The 27,856-nt window shown below is 39.7% G+C and overlaps 1 protein-coding gene across 1 annotated transcript; it reads left to right on the forward strand.

Moving 5' to 3' along the window:
• The first annotated feature begins 1,078 nt into the window (after nt 1-1,078).
• Nucleotides 1,079-27,116, forward strand: ctnnbip1 (catenin, beta interacting protein 1). Its single transcript, XM_059333349.1, has 4 exons — nt 1,079-1,198; nt 10,440-10,554; nt 12,588-12,678; nt 23,917-27,116. Exons 2-4 carry the CDS (start codon nt 10,459-10,461, stop codon nt 23,973-23,975), a joined length of 246 nt encoding a protein of 81 aa, XP_059189332.1. The 5' UTR covers nt 1,079-1,198; nt 10,440-10,458; the 3' UTR covers nt 23,976-27,116.
• Nucleotides 27,117-27,856: the final 740 nt, after the last annotated feature.

Genomic DNA, 27,856 nt, shown 5'->3' on the forward strand with positions numbered 1-27,856 from the left:
GTTGCTGTAACAATAAATACTTGAAAAGGAATGCTTGTTGTAGATGTGCTCCTTGTATATGATATAGTATCATAACATTACTAGTATTAATTGTTTGAAATCTCTAAAGAATCTCATCATAGTGTACACACACCGGCAGTAGCCCCCGTGGCCCTTTTAGAATTTCCACAGAGGATATTTTCTAGTTTTATATACATTCCAAATATATGGTTAGATTATTTGTATTGATGCATTTATGTAAGCAGCATTTTAATTTTCTAAAGATAGGGCTCATTTTAACTACTTAATACTTACTAGAGGTTTAATTTAAAAACTGTCTCATGACTTTAAATGTATCATGTTTTTATGTTAAATCTTGACTTGAAAAGTAACTAAAGCTGGCAGCTAAATGTAATGAAGTAAAAAGTATGTTTGCCTCAAAATGTAATGTAATAGAAGTATAAAGTTACACATGTAGACATACTCAAGTAAAGTATTCTAAAATGTAAATGTAAATATCAGCAAAAAATGCAGTTTAGACTCAATAATCCTGTTATTTTTAGGGTAAGTGTGGAATTCATTCACACATCATGGTATTTCTCCATAATCTTGCATGAAAATGTTATATTTTTTTACAGCAAAACTGTGTGTTTCTTCCAGTTTATGACAGAAAAAAGTAAACGTTTTGTGCTATTCTTTGATTTACAATTAAAAGTGTCTAATATGGTGCTATACAATTTTTAATTTTACGCCCTATTTCTGTTGTATTTGACAGTGTTGTACTGTTATTTCTACAAACATTTTTTACAGTGTGGTAAAAGCTAAATCAGATCATGACTCTACTCGAAATATTACAAATACAAAAAACAAGGATGAAAAAATATGAGAAGACCATCCTTGCTTGTTGTATGGAGGCCGCCGGAGGGGGCTTGAAAGTATATTTTAGATAGAAAAGGTGGGCCCAGTAGAAAAACTTTGGGAAACCACTGTAGTAAAAGACCCAAGTAGTTGTTCCGCTGTGGGTGCATAGTGGTGTCTGTGCCGGTGGCGGCCCCGGTGGTCGGTAGCGGTACTGCACATCCACCAGGACTCTCGCTGCTTGAGTCAGTTCGCCGGAGCTCTGCCGACTGGAGGGATGTGACCCCGGAACAGGACGCCCTCCTACAACAACACACCATTCAAACAGAGCATAGAAGAAAGAAAAGCTGGACCAGGAGGGGTAAGCTCATATGTCTCGTTTCCTTATCGGGGTGTACATTGTCAGGTTTTTTTTAAACGATACGTGTGTGTGATTCCCGGCGTCCACACTCCTTCACAGCAGCGATACCTGGATGGTGTTTGCACCCACAGGAACTTCATTCAGGCTTTTGTCTCCCCATGCTAGCGAGCTAGCCTGGAGGGTTAGCATTGGCTGCTTTGCCAAAGGTAACGCGGTTTAGAGGGAGGACAAATTAGATAATTGTGAGGATAAAATCAACGCGACTTAGACACTCATTGAGGCTACCGTCCATATGTATTTTCCACGACGGATATTGAGAAAGATTCATGTCGACAATGCGGTGGAGGCTTGCTGCTTGCTAGCATGAGCGCTGCTACACTTTGAACAGTCTGCGTCCCGCAACATGATAACAAGATCCCTTCACAGTCCTGATGGGTGAAGAAAATATCGTTATAATTTATCGTTCGGTTTGGCGTTCATGCTTGCTTGTTCGCCGTGTAATTTTTCGGTCAGAGCTTGAAGAAAACTACAAAAAACTAAAAAATCTCAGCTAACGTGAGCGTAGAACGGCTGGCATACGTTAATTTACTTTACCAGCGGTTATGGCGTTCAGAAATAACGACATTAAAACAGAGATTTAGCACACTTTATTGTACATCATCCACGCCCACATGTAGCGTTAAGTACAAATTCTAGACCAATTTGTCCCACTTATTAACACCTAACTACCAGTCATCCAAAAGTAATGCTAATCCAAAGGATTAGAGGACATTTAAATACTGCCACAGAGGCTACTGTACAATGGGGTTACTTTCTTTAAAATTATTGTTCAAGTGTTCATTTGGTGCAACACCTTCATGTTTTTTTCTATTTTTGGATCATGCCACCCATGGATGTATTGTGCCACGCTGCCTTTTACAGTGTCTGCTTTCCCCCACATGTCAGATAGCTGACAACCCTTTGAGTTGTGAAGCTGGCACCCTGCCGGCTGTGGGGCATTGATGAGTGCTTCAGCCAGTGGGTATCAGGGCCTGGCCACAGGCGAGCGCTCTGAATCCTCCTGGCAACTTGCAGACTTGGTCATGGACCACAGTATGTCAAGCCCGCCTTAGTTTGCACATTCCCCTAGCTGGATGGGTTTTGGAGAGCGATTAGGACCCCTGCCCTTGCTTCCCTCGCCTCCTCGTAGTAAGGGCAGGTGCTTTTCAGGCTCTGCTTCAGCCCCGAGGGGTCCTCATCAGCTGCCTGCAAGCAGAATTTGGGAGGGCCGGCCAGTTCATCGCGCAACCTCTTGCTCTGTGTTTGGCACACACTTGTCAGTCTGTCAACATTAGCTCAGTCCACATAGGGGCCTGTTGTGGTGTGAAACAAGGATACTGGAGCTTCTTGGATTCATTCGTGATTTTCATACCCAGTCCAGATCATAGAGGCCTCCAGATGACCACCAAGTCTTTTTGACTCTTTTAAATAATCAAACTCTTTGTTGTGCATGCTATGCCTTATATTTGCAATTCATTGTTTTGTTCCAGGCACATTGAGCATATAACTTTTAGAATTTTATTCCCTGCCTTGACGTTGACTCTTTTGAAATCTTGCAGTCGCAACCCCGAGGGACCAGCTTAAGGCAGCAGCTTCTGTTTCAATTCCTTTGAGGGACCCTGAGGACTGAGATCTTATGAGATCATAGACCAGATTTAATTATGTTCTATAGCATGGGCTGTGAAACTCTGTATAACATTTGGTATCATGGTAACATTGCAAGATCATGTTGAAATGTTCCTACATATTCTTAATTGAACAGTAGTAGCTTCACAAATGTACAAGATATTTTTGTAGCCTGGAAGAAGCAAAATGTGTGTGTGTGTGTGTGTGTGTGTATAATTTTTTTATTTACCATCGAGGACATGCAGTATACATGTGTCATGTGAAGCTGACTGTGACCCACTCTCTGTAGGTGCTAGTATCAACTTAATATGGTCCAGAAATAGTCAAAGGACAGTTAAGCACACCCAGAAACCCAGCTATGAACTAAGCCTGTACAGTTGAGCAGGATTGTTTGAGTTCATGCCTCACGTGGTGACAACAAGACATGACCTACTTATCAATCATGTTTTCACAATCCAGTTCATCACCATTGTCCCCAAATACTGTAGCCATTGTTGTGGGCACTGTACATGTGAGGCGATAGCTTCGCACAAAGGCAGCATGCAGACATCCAGCAAGTCCAAGCCAGAGCCTTTCTGCTCTGCAGTGTCTGCCCGTCTGTCTCTCGCTGTTTCAGGACCCCAGGTTGCCCCGACCCAGAGGGAGTCAATCTGCGGGGTGTATGGCTGGTCAGATGGTTTTCATTCTGTCAACTGCAAGTTTGGATGGGTAGAAGCTGTGTTTTGTTGGGTGATAGGACTGCCTTCATCTCTATCAAAATTGCCGTCAGGTTAATTTTGATGATCAACTAACTGTTCTTTCCTTATCAATTAATCAAAGATTATTTTTGGGAATAATGGTTTGGCCAATAAAATGTCAGAAAATAGTGAAAAATGTCATTCCAGTTCGTCAAAGTCCAAGGCGCTGTTTTTAAATGTCTTGTTTTGTCAGCCCAAAAGCCAAGGATATTCAGTTTAATATTAAATCAAACAGAGAAAAGCAGGAAATCTCCATATTGGATATTGGAGGGGGTGAAAAAAGCATTTTCGGCAATTTTTGCATAAATGTTTAATTTAACGATCAATTGATGAAAATAATTGCAATCTATTTTAAATCTTAGTTAACTAATCGTTTCAGTTCTTGACTTGGATGTTTTAAAGTAAATAATTGATTAAGAATGTTAATATGTGAAAGATTAATTGGTAATCTAAATAATTATTTGTTCCATCCCATTTTTTTCTTTACTATACAGTGTGACAAGTTTAGTTAAAGTCACAAGATAAACAATAAAATTGATGATTATTTTGCTGAACTGCAGTGTTGAATGAGAATATTGTTCGGTCCTAATTTCAGTAGTTGTTTTATTAGGTTCCGTGACGGGGTTAGCCATAAGTAGAGGAGAGCGTGTGTGTACCTGCAGTGACACAGCTGCTCTGCAGAACCAGGCCAGGTTGTTGGCAGCTCAGCTGGCAGTCACACCAGGCTTCTAGCCTACTGAAGTTTCTCACACATTTGCTTGGGATGTGGGAGCAGCTCATGATTGAATTCTTAGTTATTTTTCCTTCTCCGTTTTTGCTGTCTGTAGAGACTGGTGACCTCTCGGGGTGCTAAAGAGTTCAGGCAGCATTCGTGTAAAACTTAACTCAGTTTGTCAGTCAACTTAGCGGTTGGTTTCTTGTTTTTTTGCTCACTAGAGGAATTTGATGTCTTAAACAATCAGACATTGTGCGTCATGTGCACAGCTGATTCCTGAGCCAATAACAAGCTTGACAAGTGGACCCGGCCATGTGTGACTGGACCGGTGCACTCTGGCAGCCACTGGCCTTCATGACCCTCAGCAAATGTGAAGGCCTATCACATTGCATACTGTAATCTCTGGCAGCAGATCCACGCTGCACTGTGTGGCCCGGTCACAGTGTTGAAATGGTTGAGGGAAGTCATCTCCAAGTTTTTGTTTCTCAGAGACTCTAATGGACACTGATACACAAGTGTACATAAGAAATCTGGAATGCAGAGGCCATGCGATGAATAGGCTTCTCTCTATTTATTAAGTGGCATTACTGAATGTATCATTTGCAGTCATGTGCAGTCACTTTACGACATTTTGCAGTGCTTGGAGTAAACATGGAAGCTAACAGTTATTCTAAATCACAATATTATTTTTATACATTAGCTCTCTCTTAACAACACATTTGATGGCTATAATCCATTCATCTGTGCCCCAAATGAAAAACTTTTCTTTATTTTAGGTTAAACGTGTTTAATAATACAGCAGCAAGTCTGTTTGAAGCTTATTATGCAAACAATGGAACATCAATTAATTAATTTTCTCTGGTTTTGTATACTTTTATTTTAACATCTTTATTTGGAATAATACATTCATACTAATTGATAGTGATATTGATTACAACCTGCTACAGCAGCAGCAGATCTTCAGTCTCCTGCCGTATGCGTGGGGACTCCCATGATGACTAACTTGTGATAACATAGTATATCAACAAATGACCCTTGTTGACAGTGGTATTGCCACGCAGGTTACTCTAATATACGAGAGACTGCCAGACATCTGTCATAGAAAGTCAGAAATCAGTCATGCATATTTTCAGACTTCAATATACAGTGAATGATTTTATGCACAACTGAGAAACATTATTTATCAAAGAACATATATTACATCTATACCCTTCTTCTTCATCTTATATAGTGAATATACTTGAATGGTGTCATCTAAAGGTGAAAATACCATAACAGACACAAGGTTGAACTGCTATTGAGCAGAACTGTTAACATGGGCGCATTAATGATGCACCTAAGCCTCAGCATCACAACATATTCCATCCCACCACTCCCACGTGTTCAGATTGGTGATCTGAAGATGGCCATCTTGTTGCGTTTTTCTTTTAGATTTCTTGGTTCAGTATCAGCAATGCTGTTTAGCAGGGCTGCCTAGAGGGGCTCAATGTCTCAGCTCAACGCTGACAAGAGCCCAACATGGGCAGGGGGGTGGGGGGGGGATTAGACCTAGATCAGCATTAAAGAAAGCCTTTGATTACGTCTGGAATATTAGCCGCATGCGTCTGAGGCTGGCTGAGCATCCCTCGAGGGATTAGTGTTGAGCCAGCCCACCTCCAGAACCAAACATCAGACACACACAAAGGACTCTGACAGGATCCTTATTGTGTCCTTGAGATGATTTAAGACATGGTACAGAGAAGAGCATGCACATCAGAATAATGCTAGAATGACCCCAATAGTCTAAACATATGAAGATTTCTTTCCACAATAATATTTGTAGTTTTTTTTTTTTTTGCAGAGTTGTGTCTCTCTTTGTCACTGCATCCTGATCATATCAATTATTTTGTAAGAATTATTTTTCTGTCTTGTAAGCAGTCTTATTGAAAATGATTAAATGGATGTGTCAGATCATACTGATATGAAAGAAAAAAACAGCTCAGGCCTTAACTGTCAGCAGTGATCTCTATGGATTTGGTTGTTTGACAAAGTGACAAAAGTAATTTAGACATTGTTCTCTATAAATAGAAAACATTGTCTTCCCAGAAGAGTTCAATCAGAACACATCTCCAAGAAGTATTAAGACTTATTACACAAAAACATATCAGTCTCTTAGGATGACTATATTGGTCAGTCTGATAGGATGTAACAGAGTTCCTACGGGTGCTGGAAATCCTTGAAAACACTTGATTTTTAATGCAGTGTTTTTCAAGGATTGAAAAGAGCCTGAATTTTGAGTCAATGCTCAAAACTGCCAGAAATTGTATTTACATTACTTTCATAATCTATCTTACTGAATAATTCACTTATTTTGATAAAGAAATAAAATAAATCAGAGAGAGCTTAATTGCTTTTGCAAATGTGTTTCACATTATGTGTGTACCTAATAATGAATTGGCTACTTAATGTATGTGATGTATGTAATGTAATTTACCATAGCTGTGAGCTGCTGGAAAAGGTTGAAAATGCTTGAATCCATCTTTGGAAAAGGTCTAGGTACCATGTAACAAGCAAATTTTAGAAGACACCCTGCACTTTGGCAAGCTGAAAATCTTAAGGTTTTTGGCAAAGTGTATGTGTGTGTGTATATAAATGTGTGTTTGTATATATGTGTATATATATGTGTGTGTGTGTGTGTATATATATATATATATATATATATATATATATATATATAAATGAAGCAATTAAAAAAGCAATGTCAGATATTTAGACCATCGGCTCCAGCCCCCGCGACCCGAATGCGGATAAGCGGTTAATGGTAATGAATGACCTACGAAGGACATACAGTATGTGATTTATGGTTTTAAAATAATGTTGAACTGGACTTCATCTTGACCCAGTGTGTTTAAAATGTTGTAATCCAGCAGTGATACACAGGAAGCCATTATTTAGAGGTTAAGGCTGTGGCAGTGAGGCTTTGTACGCCAGGCAGCCGAGTACCATCTGGCGCATTGTTGGAATTATAAACATGGTTGGAAAGCTAGTTTGTTCAGCAGGATTGCACGGATGAAACTACCAGTTACATAATCATATGCACAATGTTAATCACTGTTGTATACATGTTGCCGTCCCGTTCACTGAGTACCAGAACTGTAATGATTCCAGTTCTGTAGCTGCTCTGCTGCCCAAAATAGTAATCTACAAATTAGTCTTTCTGCCCTTTCCAGCCCAAAGATGAAGTGGTGAAATACACAAAAGATTGCGATCTGACTTTTTTCTTTTTGCCCTTTTTTTTAAAAGTAACTCACAAGCATGACACAACAATGGAAGAACATCGCTGATCACCCTCATTTACATTTTGCACGTTGTACCTCCTGTAGAGATTCTCCCTATGGGATTTCGCACACTACGTTTGTTCTTATAGCAGATATCGCTGTGAAAGTGGGATAACATAAAATGTTTTTTTCTGGCTGGTAAAAATACAAATTGCAACCCTGAAAACAGTCATCAGCTTGGGCAGAGATGGTACTAAATATGGCCATTTTTCAAACTTCAAACGCAAACATCAGAGGACCAGAAATGCTTCAGTCATGAAAGCAGTAGGCCTATTTATACAGATGATGAATGTGAAATATATTGGCCTTTTGTGCAGCAGAAGACATGAAAATGGTTAAGTTGTCAAGTCTTAAAATATACCTGAATTTTAATGGATGTTTGTTGTAGCATCCACAAGACAAGACGAGAAGACCTTGGCGGTAAAAGTAATCCTGTTCTCTTCAGTCACTCTCTATCCACTCATCTTTTAATGTCTGTCTTGCTTTGAGACTTCAGTGGCTCTCCAATTAAACTATGCCTGATGCTCAGGTGGAAGTGAATACCTAATGTACTCTTCTTCAGTGTCCTGTGACCACTTTGTGTGGCTGAAAGCAGGCAAGAAGACAAAGTCAAGTGTTATTTGCTTGCAATAAACAGCCACCAAAGGTTGCTATAATTATAAGGACTATAGCCAGAAGCATGGTCTCCAGCTGCTCTGATCTGGATGAATCCACACGCTCACAGCGGCACCCAAACGCCAGCCAATGGCCAACGGTGCCCCATTCATCCTTCTCCCCCCTCCAGGCTCTGGGAAGTGGGGACGGCGAGCCAGCTCCTCAATTAAATATAACCCCACATCAAACAGCCTGTCAACATGCATTAGTGGTCCTTTGTATAGATAAGAGGCCAAAATAAATTGCCAGAACTATCATAGTCACTGAGGCTCCCGTAGGCTTTTATGAAAGATTCTAAGGGGAGAACAAATCCTGACTTGCATACTGATATTCTCTCCATTGAATCTTATATTTTTCAGAAGAGCTTTATCCTTTTAAAGATTTATGTTTTCTCTTTTCTGTGAATTATTCCTTCTTTTCAGCGATTTCAATTAGCAAATTTAGGCAGGAAATCAAGCTGCGCCGTATGCCTCATCTTGTTGGTGCGTTATAACAGAGATCCAATGCGACAACAGCCGACCTTGATGTGTGTGTGCTATCACAGCGGAACCTATCCCTTTTCTGTCATCCGCATTAGCTTTGGCAGCTCCTTTTATCGCCTTCTTTTCCCTCCCCCTTTCTCTCCCCCTTTGCCTATATTTTGCATCTCTGCAGACTGACAGAGAAAATAGGTCATTAGTTAGACTGAGAATATGAGATGGAAGGAGCAGGCAGGGGCGAGATCTGTGTGAAAACTGCCATGCAATATTAATGACAGCCATTCACGCTGTGAAGTGCCAAACCTGTACTGTGACTCCACTGAGACAAGACCCCTGACTTCTAATACCACCACTGTTGTATGGATGAAGTGCTTATCACCCAGACTGTGTTATTTGTCCTTATAATGGGACATCTCGTTCCAGCCTAGTGCTGCTGTACGTCTCAGAAGTCAGGTTTGAAAAATTTGATAATTAAAATGTAGTCACACTGTTATAATATTACTACTCCAGCGGGCGTCAGCACAACGCTGCTGACTCTAAGAGCCTTGAAGGGATAGTTCGGGTTTATTGAAGCTGGGTTGTACAAGGTACTTAGTCAGTCAGTGTATTACCTACAGTAGATGGCGGCCTACACGTCGGCCTACGCGCCCCCAGTTTGGAAAAACGGCAGGAGTACCGACATAGAAGCTAATGAGTCCACTACCGTTTCAATAATTTTCACCAATTTTTTTGTCTTGCCCATCAACCCTCCCTTTCTGGCAGGGAACTGAACCAGCTTATGCATCTACACTCTCTTCAAAGCCACTATACTCCTCTGGAATAAATAGGATTTTTGCCTTGCTGAGCACTTGCTGGTCTGCTGCTGCCTCAGTTTGCTTGTGTGACTTTCCCTTGACGTTCATGACGTTCCCTTTGTGAACTCAAACTAATCATTTGAAACACAGAAGTCACTTAATAAAGTACTTACTGATCCTGCCAAGTGATGTTATATTTTTTGTCAAAGGAGTCCATTGGCTTTGATGAGAATATAAAACTGCTTCAGTTCCCTGCTGCGTAAACGTAAACGAGGCTGTCTGACAACAAGGCAGAACTGTGAAAATATTCTAAATATAGCGTGCACTTAAACTGATGTAGATTTTTCTAGGTCGTTAAAATAAGTCGTGCTGCTGCCCCCGTCCACAGCAATACATTGGCTGGCTTTGATGCCAGTAGTCCTTGCTGCTTCTCCAAACTGTGGGTGTACCATACACTGACAGTGGATAAGTACCTCATAAAACCCCACTTCCAAAATATCCCTTGAACCTCATATCTGCACTGACTTAGTTTATAGGACTCATACACTGGTTATCAATGTTCTGTTAAAAAAACAAAACATTTTGTTTGAGTTATATTCAGTACAGACCACCCCACAGAAAAATACAAAAGAAAGAGAAAAAAAAAAACAAGTAAAAGTAGCTTAGATGACTAATTTAGCTCATTGATTTTCCAGCCTTCATGGTTCATTGTTCACAAACAAAAGATTTTTAATGGAGTATCACTCATTTATGGCCTGTCAGTTAGTGTGCCTCAAATGACCCAGTGTTTCAGTATTTTTAACTTCTAATAACACTGCGTGTTTGCATAGCTGTGATTTTTCACAGGTCTTGTGTAACATGGATTTGTTTGTGTGTCCAGAGCCACAGGAGCAGGGGGGATGAACCGTGAGGAGGCCCCGGGGAAGTCTCCTGAAGACATGTACATCCAACAGAAAGTGCGGGTCCTGCTCATGCTAAAGAAAATGGGATCAAATGTAAGTGCAGTGTGTCGACTTGTGAAAAATATGATCATATGGCATTTTAAATTTGAGTATTCACATTTTCACGGAGTTAAAATGATCTGCAAAAATAGAATTTTAGCATTGCCTGGTGTCCATCTGATTCACACAGTGAAAGTTTAATACAATTCACACATATCTTTAGACAATGTCAACCTGAAATATTCCCCTTTGAAACTTTTCTTCTACTTATCATTTTCATGTCAAAATGTTTGTGTCATTGGTAAGATGGAAGTAGAAAGAGAAGCTCTATAGACCTGCCATGAAAAAGAAGTATTGCTAAAAGAGCATAACATAAAGACATATTAAATATTTATGTTTAAGTGAAGATCAGTAATGCTCAATTTACAGCCCAGGGGCCAAATCTGGCCCTCATTGAGGTGCCAGGCAGCCCTCAGACTATTTTCTAATTTACAATGGAAATAATCAAATTAACGATAGGAATGTTTATTTTTTTACTTCGATAAGGTGCCAAACTACACAAAAAAGTTCAAACCCATCAAAGTAGAGTTTGTTTAATAAAGTTGTACACTTAATTAAAACAAACTGAGTGTATTCTTAGTTTTAATGGAGGCCACCTTAGTCGACTGAACATTCCCAGTTCGTCAATGTCTGGAAACATGCATCTCTGGAGAGGACACACTTGTTGTCAGATCTTACATCCCTCAGCAAATATATGCACCTGATTTTGTATGCCTGCACCAGGCAGAGCAGGGAGCAGCTCCAGGGACGTGTTTCAGCTCAGGTAGTGAATTCTTGTCTAAATGACAGTGTGAAGGAAATGAGCAGTAATGAGATCATTTGCAGCCTCTCAAGGACTAAAAACCTCAGCAATCTAAAGCTCTGAAGCAAGTGTATTATGTAAACCTGTCCTCCTTCAAACTTTTCCCTCCAAATGATGAGCCTATTTAGAGGTGAATGTTTATTTATGAAGGGTTGGTCTTTTGGTCTTTAGTCTTTTTGAACAGCAGAGGTACTCGGTCCACTGGTTCCACTATGCAGACGGCGCACAAACCAGACAACTGATTAGTTTAATTTTGTGATCTGGGCAACTCACAGTAATATTGTTAAATGGATGTATAGAAAATATTTGTCATTGCAGCAGACCTATAGTTGAAATGAGGTATCATTGACTGCCATTCGTAACAGAAGTATTTCTTTTATAGGTTTTCTGCTATAAATTAGATTTTTCTACAATTAGGCGTCGGTTTCTAGGCAACAGACTAGTGTTCCCCAAAGCTACCAACCACAGAGTTGCAACACTTGTTACTAAGAGACAACGTGATAAGATGCTCTACTTTCAGTGACTGAGAAACTGACTTTGTGTTTGTTGGCACTGCAGTAGAATAACATTTTCTCCAAAAACGGTTAATCTCTCTTCCTAAATGAGGAGAACAGTCTAATATTCATGTGGCCTTAAAATGATTGAAGACACAGTTGTGTACCCAAACAGAAAAGGAGAGCTGAAAAATACCTGGTAACTAATTCATGTTAAAACTGGGTCAACAACAACAACAACAGCTTTGTTTACATAGCACCTTTTAAAACCAGAGTTTCTAAAATTGACAGGCAAAGGCCGAAGCAGGGAGTAAGGCCAAACAAAAGCAAGACAAAATTAGTTTGAATGAATACAAATTAAACAATAAAAGCAATCAAGACAATGATAGCACAAAAAACACTATAAAAAGACAACAAAACATTAAAACAAGTCTAGAGAAATTGTTTTTAAAAACTGATTTATAAGAGTTGACGAATACTGTAAGCCTCATCTCCTCACATAGGTCGCTCCAAAGCCAAAGTTCTCTAACCGCAAAAGCGAGGTCACATTTAGATTGAAGCCTCAAATATGGAATGGCCAGAAAGGACAAACCTGAAAATCTTTTGAGTTCGCAGGGTCAATATTTCTGCTATATAGCTTGGGGTCAGACTTCCAGAGTTCTTCCTCTGGATAAAATTTAGCTCTTTCTTGTTCGATAACTTGAAATGTCACTTTGTTTACTGTTTTTCAGCTCACGCCCACTGAAGAGGCTTTTCTCCGGAATTACGCAGGTGTGGTCCACAGTCAGATGAGCCAGCTACCACAGCACAACATAGACCAGGGTAAGGCTGTGATTCACCCACACATACACGTATAAAGTGTGTAGTATATAAGTGCAGTAGTCCAAACCAAAAAAAATTGCACTATCAAGTGTGATTTACCTTTCTCTATGTAGTTCAATACTTGACATTTAGTTTTATATTTAGATGTTTGATGGTTTAAGTATAGAAGGCGTTTACGAAACACATCAGCTCACAAACACCACCTTCACATGTCACACAAGTGCTACTTTGCCCAAACTGAAAACAAAGGGAAAATCTCTCGACACAAACACACACACCGCTCCTCTTGAGTCCTTAACCCCACAGGCCTAACGGGTTCCCCGACTGTGCACTGAGGCTGACTCAGCGGCCCACCGGCACTGTGAGATTACTCACACAGCAAACAGTGTGGCTGACTGGAACCGAGTGACTCACCCGCAGCATGAGGGCACGGCCTCTTTCACCGCCGCTTCTCACAAGCAGCAGAGACAGAGTTCAAATATCGACGTGTTTATATCATCATGCAAATCACTGTTCATAATGGTTGTTACAAGAGGTTAACTGGGTAATTTGTGCTTCCATTTGATTGTCATGCTTTCCCAGTGCACCAGAGGGCGCTGTTGATCTTTCTTTTTCCCCTCCAAAGTTTCTACATTTTTCAAACCACATGAGGGTGCTAGATGAAACCAAACGGTGTGTGTGGCAAGGCATTACCTGAGAAAGCAGCATCAAATTGTTTCAGATGTTTTATTTTGGGTATTTTTATGTTTTCTGTAAGGAGACTTATCAGCAGCTTTACAGGCTCAGTCGTGATAGAAGCCCTGCTGTCCTCCTGTGGTAAACCTGCTGGGATCTAGGCCTCGCTTTGTCGCTTATTATATTGGTCCCTCAGGGGCGCTTTAAGTCAGGAAAATTGCCTGCGACACTTTACCTACGATAAGGACTTATGTCTCCTTGTCTGTGTCCTTTCTCTGCAAGGAAACAATCAGTGTATTTGAATTCAAAAATATGTGATTTTCTGTGTTGGACAAGGATTAGGTTTATGATTATAAAGGATATTAAGGAAGCAGGTAAAAGACGCAGTGACTTTTTGTCCTTCCTGTGTTTTTTTTATTATCTTTGCTTTAAACTGCAGGGTATTATAACTGCATTGTCACATTTTGTCCAAATCGAGCTTCATTCTGCAAAATGTGTTGCATCGTTAGAATTTTAATTTGGCTCATTGCATCATGGGCAGTGAAGATTACATTATTTCAGTGTGTTTCTTCATCAAGCTGCAGAACATTAAGCATTGCATCAGATAGAAAGGATGGTAACAAGCCTTAAAGCGCAGCACCACAAGTGCTATCTGAAGTCATTCATTTTAAGGCTGTAGCAAATAGTTTGAAGCTTCAAAGCTCCATTCATAAGAATGACATCTGTAGCAGTCAATAATCTAATAACTACTCTTTATGTGGTAAAGCCAATAATAGGATTTTTTCATGTACTGAAAGTCAATAATATAATTACGTAACAATAATGTATTGAAATTTCTAAAGCAATAACTTAATACCTTGTGCGCATTATTACGTTTTTTAAATATTTTCTGGTTATTACATTATAAGCTGTAAAAAAAAAAAAAAAAAAAATTGAGCTGAGCTGATAATTAATATACTTAAGTTTTATTTACTATCTAGTGTCAGATAACTGTTGCTAATATGAAATAGCTGCTCCCAATTATTAACTACATTATGTGCAAAAAGTTACTACGTTATTAGTAAGTTATTACATTGTTGACTACTGCAACATTCAAATTATAAATCATCATTCAAATACTGCACAGCTTTTTTTCCCTTCCCTTTTTTTGCATGCCTGTTTATTCTGTTTAAACCCTGTATTTCTGCACACCTGCAGATAAAGCTTTGGCTACATGAGTATTCATCGTTTTTTTTCGTAGAATTACATAGCTCTGGAGGCTGCGTAGGATTGTTGCTGACTTGCGTATGCCAAGCATTTCCAATAACGTCAGAGCGAGAGAGTGAATTCTAAAAAGTCCAAATTAATTGAAAAAAGATTAAAGGAATAATATCTTAAGTTCACAACATGATTTTCTCGAATGTGGTATATTCTGCCTAAACCACTTAATATAATATGCAAAAATATTTTATTGAGGATTTTGTTCAAGGATTTAAAATATATATTTTTTTCAGCATATTGATATTGAGACAAGCTTCATTTTAAAACATCAATAGAAGCTTTGAATGTTAAAAATAAGTGATATTCAGTACAGCGCTAGTTAATTTATGAAGGATGTTTTCTGTCTGTTTCAACATCGAGAGACTAGCTGTCAGTTTGTGCGACATACCCTCGGTCGTTGTCTCAGTGCCCTTTAGTAGATACGGGACTCCGTGTCTCTGTGCTGTCGATACTGCATGAAAGAGCCTCATTAATTATGGACGTCTATGACTGGTGAAAGTTGCTCCGAGTATGCATTATACATCACAAAAATAGACCCATTTAGTGTAATTTGGCAGCCTGCCACCTCCTTGGTGTGCCAGTAAATAATTTGTGGTCTGCGTCTTACCCAAAGTCTGTGATTAGGCATCATGCAGATAGCTCAGAGTTAATCACTTTTAAATATTCAACGCTGAAGGACAGCAGTTTGTAGGTATCAGCACATTCAGGCTCCTTTTGAGGTGGTTTGAAGAGGGAAGTCCACTATTTGATCTCATTTACACCTAGTAATAGGGGGAAAATGGATGAAAGGAAATGCTTTTATTGCCTAGCAACTTGCACAGTCATTGTGCATCTTAAATGGTAATTTTACAGAAGCATAGACTTCAAACAAAAAATTACCACTGTGAAATATTACAAAGGGAGATTTTATTTGTTCCAAATATAGGTAATTGTGTGATTTACAGTTAAACGTTCTGGAAAAAAGACATTCACGTTGATTGAATTACAATGTGTTCATTGTACTAGACATTAGTGTGGAGTTGAATCAGGCTGTACTCTCTGTGGTTCACTCTGTTCTTACTTCATTATAATGACAGCAGACCTTTTCCCTCATCCTTCTGTGTGCAGCAGTAGTACTGTCTGTCCCAGTTTACCATCACACAGTGCAGCAGCCAGACAGATCGCTGCTGTATACGGCCAGCAGATTTTCAGCCAAAGGTTGTTTGTCTGTGTGTGATCTCTTATCATTGATTAATCTGTTCCACCATTATGCCTCACACCAAGTAGTGTTAGTCAGTTTTCATTGCTTTCTGTACAAGTAGCAGAATTGAAGAATATTTTCCTAACAATTAACAGCCAAAACAATGGGCTACACAATATAGAAAAAGGTAAAATGCCTGAACAAAATACCTGTAACGAGCGACAAACGTTAGATTCAGGCATCTCAAAGGGTTGTTATTGCACCTTATGTCTTTTAGAGAGGAAGAGACGTTAGCTGTCTCCAAGCTAATATAAGCTATGCTAAGGTGCTTGCAAACATAATACTGCATAGCTTTCTGATTTATCCAAATCCATACTTTCAAAATGGCTTAGTTTAACTTACAGAAATATAGTCATTACATTACATTACATTACATGTCACTTAGCTGACATTTTTGTCCAAAGCAACTTACAATAAGTGCCTGTATCCACTTTAGTCTTATTTAAGACTTTTAAATTCAGCAGCTTATGAAAACATAGTTGTGGGTTCTTTACCCTGTTGGTGGCGTATCCCACCACACAGCAGCTTTAGGCATCTTTCTGTTGTTTACTAGCAGACAGAATTGACAGGGAGGCACCTTCACAAAATACAAAGTCAGTGGAGAGCGATGAATTGTTTTGTCCCACTGTGTTCTGAGAAAGCCAGTTTCAAAGAATAATGTCGTCCTGTTCCGGTTCTGAATAAAAACTTATTAAAAAATGTCTAGTTTAAGCTGTAACTACATAGCTTTTTTTTGTGCTTTTTTTTTCATCCCACGATTTTTGTAACCCATTTAATTTTCACCCAATTGCCTATATCATGATCCTGGGCACTACCTCGTCTCTGTCAGCCTGGGAAGAGCCCTGAACTGGGCTCATGCTTCATCCGATACATGACAGTTAGCGGGCCGCTTCTTGTCACCTGACAGGGGGAGTTTCCCCGGTAGGACGTAGCGTGTGGGAGGATCACGTTATTCCCACCGGTTCCTCTCCCTCCCATTAGGCGCCCCGACCGACCAGAGGGATCAGGACCAGGATCAATGCATGTTTTTGTGAGAGGTCCCTGTAAGGGGAACCTCAGGGGACAAGGGGAGAACGTACAAACTCCACACAGTAAAGCATGAGAGCACTACCAACTGCGCCACCGTTCCCCCTACTACATTGTGTTCAAAAGCCAACCTCCTTTCTTGCACATGCTTATCATAGAAATGGCATAATATTGGTTTTGTAACAAAAAGCACTGTTTCGCATCATTGCTGTTCAACGTGCTGTTTTGAGAATAGTAATTGAGAGTGGATGACTCACCCCTTTCAGCTTGTCAAACAGTACCGTTTAGTCTGCTACTTTAAAGCTTTATAGAATCTTTTAACACCCCTTTATACAATACAAATTGTTAAAATGGAAAAGCATTTTGGCTATTAGCACTGAATCCGCTACCGGAGGTCAGTTGGCTCCAACCAAAGAGATTTTTATCCAGTTGTGTGAAATGGAGCACAGTTTGTACATGCTGATGCAGGATGTTCAAGGAGTCTCAGCATGCAGCAATAGTGTCACATTTCATACATGGCCTCATCAATTGAATGGCGGCTTGCTTAGAGGGCGCCGAGGGCACTATGCTGCTGTGGAGACGCACTCAGATATTGATTACTCTCAGTCAAGGCCAGGTTGTAGCAGGACATGTTAAATAGAAATGTAGGTTTGACAGAAGCAAAAGCTAATGTGACAAACTGATAACATCATTGCTGTTGTCAGGTTTAGCATATTCTGATAAGAAAACAAATTTGTAGGTGTTGCAGCCTAATCCATTCAGAGATGTTGTCATCCTTCATCACATTTAATCGGACAGATTGGAGATGTTCCTCAAACCCTGAATCACTCCCTCCCACGCTCAGCCGTCAAAGATTATTCTGGTTCCTACTAAGAAACGAGAAAACCAACTCAGGGGTTGCCGCTCATATTTCTTTTAAGTCTATGGGTCACTGAATTTGCATTTCAGATAGTTTTAATTGGCTGATTACCATACATGCAAATACATAATTTTTGTTTTGCAATTTTAATCAGGCCAAAGAGGAATTCTCTGCCAAAGGCTGTGGAGCTTTTTTCCTCATTCAGCTCCTTGTTGAAATATATTGATGTAGCGGCGTTTTGGCGGTGCAGACAAACAGAACGGTGGGTGAGCAGGAGTTTGCATGCTATGTATAAACACTGTTATTGTGGTTGGAAATGAATTGTAAACTCATCAAATGAGGCCTGCTTTTGGGGCTCTGTTTCAGTACAAATTGCTCCATTTTGGGTAATACTAAAGAAAGAATACTGTCACTCTGTGGTGCAGAGTTTTACAGCATAATATGGGAAGTACAGAGGTTTTGTCTTTACAGTCATGCTGTTGTTCTTCAGCCGTTAACTTTCTCTTTGTGACTGACATCATGTCACTTTAAACAATACAGTTTCTCAGAGCCACACATAAATCCCCCTTTCTCAGGACTTGTTATCTTGTCTGATTTGACGCGTAAAGTTTACTCCTCCCCAGAAGGATGTCTGAAGGCCTCAACAAAAGACGGTAGACAAGGATGGGGTTGCCATAGCAACTTCAGTTGTCCCAGGAAAGCTACGGTTCCCTGTGGGCTTTGGTGTTGCTGCAACGTACTGCTGCATCGGTAGATTGGAGCAGGTGTCATTAGGGGGCCTGGAGGCAAGCTGGAGTGCTAATTACACAGCCAGAGTGTGATATTCCAATCTCTCTCTCCGTCAGCCTCATCCTCTTCTTACACAAATATGGCCTCTTTTTTAAATGGAACTGCAGCTGTGTACTGTCAATACACAATCTTCTGTCTTTCTTTCTTTTTTTGTGGAACAATCCTGGTATAACGCAATCCTTAAACTCACCTTTTCAAGTGAAAGAGGTGTGACACAGAGTAAGGCCTGCCTTTGGCGACTCGGGCCAGGCCAGAGTGGTATTGATTCTTACTTTATCCCGTTCGTCACTGCAGCATGAATCAGAGCCACAGACTCAGACTTATGAAGTGCCACGTAGATCTGACTCACTGAAACAAACAGGCTTGATTTTCTCTTCTTGCCCTGTTCATCTCTATCCCGATTATGTTACTAAGTCTGTGGTTGTATGGACAAATGTTAATCCTTTGAACCCCTTCTGTTACTATGGCCTTGTTTTTTGACTGCAATATATAAGATATGTACCTCTACAGAAACAATCATGACTAGAAGTAGGGAGAACTCAAACATGTCTTCTGTGCAGTATAACACAGTTATAGCACAATTACTCTACAAAACACAGAATTGAATTGATGATGTTGCCATCTTTTTTGTCACTTGTATTTATTGTCATATTATGATAAATATTGTGCTAAGTCTCATTACAACAGACAAATCCAGTTCACAGATTCTCTTTATTTTTAGTCTTTAATTACCCAGGAAGTCAATGGAAAAGCATTATTACTTGTGAAACAGCAACCTGGCCAAATTGGCAAAAAATACCATCAAAATATCAATCGAGCGGTAGTAGCAGTTATAGAGGTCAGAAATTACATGTCCCTCAAATACTCACAACCCAGAATAATTACATAGGAGAGAGTTGAAGACATTTATGAAGTGAAGGGACTTTATACTTGAATAATTTGTTAATTGTGTGCAGTTGTATTACTCTGTAATAGCAGATAATTCCTTAAACGCACTGTGTAAAAGCAGACCCGCTGTATTTGTTGACATGACCACACACACACACTTCCCTATTGTGTGTGTGTGTGTGTGTGTGTGTGTGTGTGAGTGAGAGTGAGAGTGAGAGTGAGAGTGAGAGTGAGTGAGTGATGCTTTTTAACCCAGCCCTGCTGTCGTTTTCATTGGGGAGGATCTTGTGTCTTTATCCTCTCAGCTGACCCCGCACAGATCGTGACCTCAGATGATGTTGCTGCTCCGACTTATAACTCGCACTCGAGTCATCATACAGCTTCTTTTCTGCTTATTCAGACTGCAGGGATGCAGTACGGTGCCTTTAACTTCAAACAAACTCCCTTTGGGTTCATTTCACAGCTTTCTTATCCATAGAGGTTTCACTGTAACTTTGTGTGTTTTTAGGTAATTTCAAGCTACCTCTTCTCAACCACATATTTGATTTATAGTCTCCCTGAAGGGTGAAGAAAGACTTTGTTTGCTTGTGAATTATTTTAGCTGCTTTTTGTTGCTTTTGGTTAGGTAACTCTAGAGCTGAAAATAAACATTATTCATGAATTCATTTTTTTTTTAATGATAAGTGATAAATAAACTATTATTAGAGTAATAAACATTATTTGTATAGCATCTTTCATAAAAGAAATGCAGTACAAAGTGTTGGACATAACATGGCATAAACAGAAAGGATGAACATAAAAAGGAGATGGAATAAATATTGTAAAATAAGATGAAAATAAGAACTCACTTGATGATAATAGTGAAAAATAAGCTACTCAGTTCTTTTCCTTTCTGCATCAGTGGTGAGATTTGGTAGTATTCCTCCTTGAGTGCACTGTTTACCAATCGACACCCAGGTCTCTGAGGCTATAAATAAACACATCAGACGACTTTTCCCGAAGGACACAGACTCACCACCGGCCTGAAATGTCAGTAACTATTCAGAAAGTGCCATTCAGAAAATATCCCAAGGTGTTTCAAATAGCTTGATGTTTTTTGTTTGTTGTTTTGACCAACAGAAACTCAATGATAACTTTTCAGACATTTCTGTGTGAGAAATAACTTAAACAACTGATCAGTCACCCAGATTTTCAGTTGCTCAACCTATAGAAAAATTATTATTATTACTGCTAGAAAAAACGCATTTTGATCGTGCATTCCCAACAGCAGAGGGAGGGGACAGAGAACAGCCGGAGACGGAGCTGCATCCTAACAAACTGGAAGCTGTTTGCTCATTGGCAGCAGAATGCCATCCACTGATGCAGTCCGATTTTTATCTGTCGCTAGGCAACAGCTTTGAGGGACCTGATGTCTCCATCATGTTGGCTGGAGCTTATTATTGTGCGAGTGTGTATTGTATGTGTATTTGTGGCAGGGCGAGGTCCACACATGACTCTGAGGCAAAGTAAAAACAGATATAGCCAGCCATCCACTTGGCTCTGTGGATGTATTTTGAGAGCATTTTCTGCTGGTCACTGAGCTCAAGTTGCACAGTGTCTGACATCAGCGTCCTTCCTCTGAACTGCCCGTTACACAAGGGTGAACCCCTTCACACAGCCACAGAATGATTCAGACTGGCATTTATTGTGATAAATGGGTGTTACTGCAACCAAACATCATCTTGAACAGCAGTGCTATTCAGCAGTAGTGTAGCTCAGACCTATTTCCTATTGTGTGGCATTACATAATTGTCTCTCTTGTTCAAGCATTATTATCCCTGCGTGCTGTCTCAAAGCAGATGAGATTTATATTATTAACTGAAGTCAAACAGCCTGTCTAGGGCAATATTTTTTTAATTTCTCTCTCTCTCTCTAGTTTCTTCTTTGCCATAACCTTATTTTGTAGGCCAATGAAAATGTACCCTCCCCCAAAAGTCTCGATCTTATTAAGCTTGTGACGACCTGAATGCAGCATAGAAACATGCATATTTTGTTCCCCGAAGATCTAGCCAAACCAAACTCAAAATTCAGTGTTTGGAGGGTCTGTGCTGTCTGATGATGAGGGTCCGCCCTTTGTGCCAAATACATGTGGAGGTTCACACAGTCCCTGGCCTACTTTCATATCTCCACAATAATTAAATCTAACAAGCACTTGAGGGTGGTGGTGAAGAGGTTTTTTTTATTTTTTTTATAGCAGGCTCGCATGAGGTGCTGTATGAAATCCTCTCAGCTGTCTGCAAAAGTGTGGAACTCGGTGTTAATCATATTTATGTGATCGTAGCTTGTCAAATGTTTTTATTTTCAACGCATAATCATGCTTACTGAAGGCTATGGCACCTAGTTGTCAATTGCCCCCCTCGTCTTTTAGGAGAAGTGTTTTTGATTAAGGGTTCAAGGAGTCTAGGAATGTTGCTGTACGTACTTTATGGTCAATTTACTTCCATTTCCGAGAAGCAAATGCATTTCACCAGGCTGCCAAGCATGACGGTGCAAGAGGGATTTTAATGCTTTCCTACTTGATCCAGCAGAAGCGTTTTAGCTCTCTCTCCCTTCATTTTCATTCCTTAAATCGAAACTTGTCCATGCCAAAAAATGAGGCCTATTTGAAAGAACAGTTAGATATATGAGGCACTGAAAGAGCTTTGTGTGTTTTATGTAATCTTACTCAAATCGAATGGGAAGATGTATAGTCATTTATGAGAGAAGAACTGTCTCAGCAGGTGTGGGCAGGCCCAAATGACTTGATGAAACGTTGGCAACAGACTGAGTGATTTCTAGTTGAACAAAAGCCAGCTGACAAAGTCTTATTGTGTAGCTGTGAGGACCCATTAGTTGACTCAACCCATACGAGGGAGTAATTATCGGTTTGTCCTCATTAACTTGGTAAAAGTGAAAGCGGCACAAAAGGAAAAGAAAGAAATCAGACCTTGTGTGCTATAGATCAGTTCAGTCTCTTTTCTGTGGGCCCATTGATTCTTCTTCCACAGCTTAGCGAGGTTAATGTAATCAGCTGGAATCTAGGATTGTTTACTCACAGGCAGTCTTGTGCCTCACAGCCTGAGTTGCAGCAGCGGAGGAGATTGAGTGGCACTGAGGCGTCAGATCTAGGTGTTATCATGGCAGAGCAGGATGTTGCTGTCAGCAGGCCACTCAATGTGTTACAGTATCTACCGTCAGGCCGCTGTGATGGCAGGCAGTAGTTTCTCACAACAGGTTAACATGGCAATAGAAGATATTACCTGCATGCACCAAAAAAGGATTTTCATGGCGGAATATTTCCTCTAAGCTTTATAGTCCCATCTGACAGGATTTACAGGATACTGAGAGGATCCAATGACCTATAGAAAAATTCATATTCTCCCATAAAATCCATTTGGGTGATCCGATTGCAGGTCAAAACATGTTAAAAAGTTACTGGGATCTCAAGAGTTTAATTTAAGAGCTGATATCGAGCCATTTTCCATGGTTTTCTTGTTAATGATTTTGGTTTTTATCAAGAAAACCATGGAAAATGGCTAGATATCAGCTCTTAAATTATACTCTTATGAACTATTTTTGTTGTTATCATTATATTTGTCAAAACAAATGTCCCGTTAGTTGTACCAGGTATTAAAATGAACAAGAAATTGAAGAAAACAATGGTCTAATAATTTTTTCCATGACTGTAGATGATCACACTGAATGGCATTAGTTGAGGTTGTTGCAGCGCAACAAACGCCCCAAACACTTTTGGATGAGGCTGCTGTGCCCTTTTCTAAGTGACTCACTCCATACCAAAAACAAAGCCCTTGCCACGCTAAATCTGATTCCAGTGTATTACTTGAGAAGTATTTTAGCACCTGATGTCAGACTTCTATGGATATTTCTGAGCACTAGTCTCTTTTTGTGTGTTTTTATCACTGTAATAATTTGGTTCATTTATCTTTCGTTCGCTCATTTGGACCAGCTGTTTTGGAACTTTGAGCATTTCACTCCCAGTTTTGGTTTATTTAGGCATACAGTCAGGAAAAACATTTTTAGACCACCATTGTTTCCTTCAATTTCTTTTGGTCACAGCTAGTATTGACGAGATGAGACATTTCTAGTTGATCATAAAGGTTAAATAAATAAAAAAACATTTTCTCCGAGACATTAACACCTCATTTGTCAAAATCCCAAACTGATAAACTCAGCAGACACAATTAGTGAATCAACTGGAAATAAATAATGTCTTCAGTCGATATGAACGCACATATTCAACATTTCTGGATGTTTGGTTTATATTATGAATTGATGATTTTGGCATCCATAGTAAATGGACAACAACATAAAATTAAATAAAAAAATAAATATATAAATTAGATTGTCCTTGTTTCCAAGTCTGCCCATTCATGTTGTTATTGTTGCATTGTTGATGTTGCAGAAGAAAATGTTGGGGCGATATTTCTGTGTTCTAACCTGTCATTCTGCTGTCGGTTCCCAGGTGCAGAGGACGTGGTGATGGCGTTCTCACGGTCAGAGACGGAGGATCGGCGACAGTGACCCTGGGCCCCCCCATTCCGCCCCACTGCATCCCTCCCAGCCCCCATCCCGCCCCGCACGTGATCCACAACAACCCAAACTCCACAAACACGACACTGATGAGCTCAGGAGAGGAGGGGCACCCGGGAGGGACAGAAGAGGAGGGGAAGAGACGCCAAGAGGTGGCTGCCTCGATCTCTCCCCCCCAGCCTCCTCCATCCCCGACTCCTCCTCATACAAGCTGGCACACCGTAACCTGAGATGCACTCAAGTGCTTCACTGTGGGTTGAAGCCTCTGCAACAAGGCAGTCAGTGAAAACACTCACAGATTGTGTGGATGAATATCAAATGTATTTTTTTGTGGGTGGGTTGGTTTTGTTTTGTATTATGTTGTTTGTGTTGAGACTTTAGGCAGTGTTACATGTTATATCTGCTGTGGTCACCGGAGGAAGTGACCGGTCAGCAACTGATTGAAGCAAAGAGAAATATAGTTTTGGTCAAGCAGCGAGTTTGAGGACTGGTCGTGTTAGGGGAGAGATTTTTAATTATTTCTGCTTACCCTAATGGGGTTCAAATTGTTTTTGATTTAGCTATTGTGTTTTAAAGGCTTTTGTATTCTGTCACACAAAGCGGCCTCATTTATAAACATTTTGTGTGAAAAATGGGAACGCCATCTCCAACGCAGCTGTTTCTTACGAATCTACTGGAACCTGCAATGTATGAAAGGCACACTATGCAGGTCATCCTTTAAAAAAATCAACTAGACTAGACTCAAACAAAAAAATCATTTCAATTATCACTAGAAGTGCGTGGCGGTGTCTGTATCTGCAGAGACTCTGCCCTCTATCTCTATTTTCTCTTTTTTTTTTCATTAAGCTGTGTTCAGGACATTTCTGGGTGTAACCCTTTGGTCATGAGGCTACAATTATAGCAAACAAGGCGCCATAAAATCTCAAATATAGCCAGTAGACAAAGCATGTTCCAAAATGAAGATGAAGCTGAAGTTTTACTTTCACTTTTGTTGAGTCTGGAAGGAGGGGCAGAGTTTAATGTTGTGCTTACAAACAGATAGCAACAATTCCTGCATAGTATGCCTTTAATTACTCTTCTCAGACAATTAATTTAACTTTAATTAGCTTGCGGCAGTAAGTCAGTTGTGGAACCCAGACACTCATCAAGTGCAGTGACCTCTGGCTCTTTTTCTTTACCAACTTGCAGCTACAACATAGTTATTTGGAATCAAGCTTTATATTAAAAAAAAAAATACAAAAAGAATCATTTGAGTTTTCGATCACGCTGCGTGTCTCTTGTAAAGAATCCTGCTAATTGTCTATCAGTAAACACACAAAACTGTGTGGTTTTTAGTTCGGTTACTCTGGCTCATTTTCCCCTTGGTGCAGTTCGTTTGAGCAGGTGTGAACAAAGTAATAACACTCAGGTGCAGACATAAACAACCGCATCTGATCTTGGTCCAGTCCAAACAAACTTAGTTTGTGGTGGGAAAGTGATCAAACCTCAGTCTGACCCACTACCAGCTGTACTTTGCAAGTTTGAGCTAAATGGCTCCTCTATCCATGTGTGCTTAGCATTCTGGGGAACCCAGTCAGCTTAAGTAGGAGCCGTAGTAGGTTGACGAAGAATGAACCAAGCACGTCTTTCTTGCAAATTTTGAAGCAGTATAGTATTTCAAAACATTTTCTCAAAGTGCGTTCTGCATTCTTCTGGTATGTTTTGCATGGCCAAGATTACAAACTCATCACTGATTCAGCCCAGAGCAAATGAACTGTTGGTGCGAAAATGTCCGAACGGACGCATAAGCCAAATCCTCTTTGGTGATTTGCAGTCTGACCTTTTGTCCACGTACAAATATTAGAATGACATGCTGATTGATGTGCATATTAACACTCTCAACATGCCTGTCGTTAATCATTCATGTTTAATTACCGGAGTTAACAGGGCAGAATGACGAGGCCAGTGACGTGATCGATGTGTAAATGAAAAACTGCATTAAGGTGAGGCGACATTTTCTGCTCAATGAATGAAATGCACACACTTTCATAAATGAGGCCCCTTTTGTTCTTCTGCTGCTTTATTTTGAACCATAGGCTGTTGAGAGTGCAACAATGCTTTTCTCCTAAAGGGAAAGCAAAAGAATTAAAGACACTAGCAGACATAATCACATGAAACACAGATGTACACATCCTCCCCAAACAAACACTGGTTTTGGGTTATTGTGAACCTTTTTTTTATTGTACAGATAGTTGGAAAAATACAATAATGAATTGATTGTGCCAATTGTATTTTTTGTTGTTTTTTTATCTGTAAGATAAAATTAACATAATGATTTAAGAAAATTGATAAGAGACGAGCTGTTGTTGTAATTTATTGTTTATTGAATTGACTTCCTCGAACACATTGTTAAAGATGGAGAACCAGTAGATAGTTTACTGTCATCAGCAGAGCCTCTTTGTTCACACTAAAATCACACAAACTCTAATTTTTAACTACCTGTAGCTAAACACGTGAAGCCAAACATAAGAGCTGTGTGCTATTTCTGACTGTACTGTATCTCTTGCACTATTATCAATGGGATATTTGCAAAAAATACATTTTGATATTTAGGGCAGAGATTCTATGTTTGGTTCAGCGGATAAAAAAAAAACTTTGTAATCATGTTTTTATTCCTTCAAAAAAAAATCTGTGTTAATTGACTCAACTGGAATAGCTCAACGGAATATTTGTTAACAATCGACATGTTTTTCTAGTGACATGCTCAATATTTAATGTGTTTTAAGTACAGTTTGTTAACTTGTATAACTTAAAAATAATTGTAACGTAATGTTTTGAAGCCAAGCATGTCTTCCTCGTGGTTTATAATGTTCATTCAAGTGGAGCCGAGGATCTTTGAAGCCTTGGCACGTTGACCATTGTTTGTACATTCTTGACGTTTGTGGAAGCTACTAGCTCTTTTAAAATGTTTCAGAAAAAAAAAAAATCTTTTTTTTTGTATGGGTAAAGTGTTATCCATTTTTTGTTGTTGGCAATAACTTCTATTTGAATGTCCTCAGCAATCATCAGATCTATCATGCTGTCGCCTATGACAAAGACATTTGTCTTTTTATGTTTACTTTTGTTTTAAAACATTCTTTATTTGTCTATGCATTGTTTTTTTCTCTCTCTCTAAAAGGCGTCTTACTGTACATTTTACCTATCAGGTTGTTCTGCAGCCTTTGTTCAAGGTGTGTGTGTGTGTGTGTGTGTGTGTGTGTGTGTGTGTGTGTGTGTGTGTGTGTGTGTGTGTGTGTGTGTGTGTGTGTGTGTGTGTGTGTGTGTGTGTGTGTGTGTGTGTGTGTGTGTGTGTGTGTGTGTGTGTGTGTGTGTGTGTGTGTGTGTGTGTGTGTGTGTGTGTGTGTGTGTGTGTGTGTGTGTGTGTGTGTGTGTGTGTGTGTGTGTGTGTGTGTGTGTGTGTGTGTGTGTGTGTGTGTGTGTGTGTGTGTGTGTGTGTGTGTGTGTGTTTCAGCATGCTGTTGAGTTTGACTAGGATCGATGTATCTTTTTACTGTGATGACATGATGTTGCCTAATTGTTCTTTTTTTTTTTTTTTGCTTTTATATTTTATTTTCCTTTCAGTCGACATTGATTAGTTGGTTTTATTGTATGGCTGCTGACCATGTCTTGACTTAATGCTTCCAAATCCTATACCAACTGAACCATTAAAGATATTTTAAACAGTGGAACGTTAATTTGCCTTTTTTCTCCGTAATTTAGTTTAACTCAAACAGGTCAAAGATGAGAAAGTGCTTCCTGCAGTCCTTAATTTCTTCAGATAAGGCCTTATGCTGGTGGAGAAAGACTTCATCAAAGTCAAATAAGGGTAAGACAGTGCCTTTTTGTTCCTCTTA

Source organism: Centropristis striata, chromosome 5, assembly GCF_030273125.1.
Source record: "Centropristis striata isolate RG_2023a ecotype Rhode Island chromosome 5, C.striata_1.0, whole genome shotgun sequence".
Taxonomy (NCBI): domain Eukaryota; kingdom Metazoa; phylum Chordata; class Actinopteri; order Perciformes; family Serranidae; genus Centropristis; species Centropristis striata.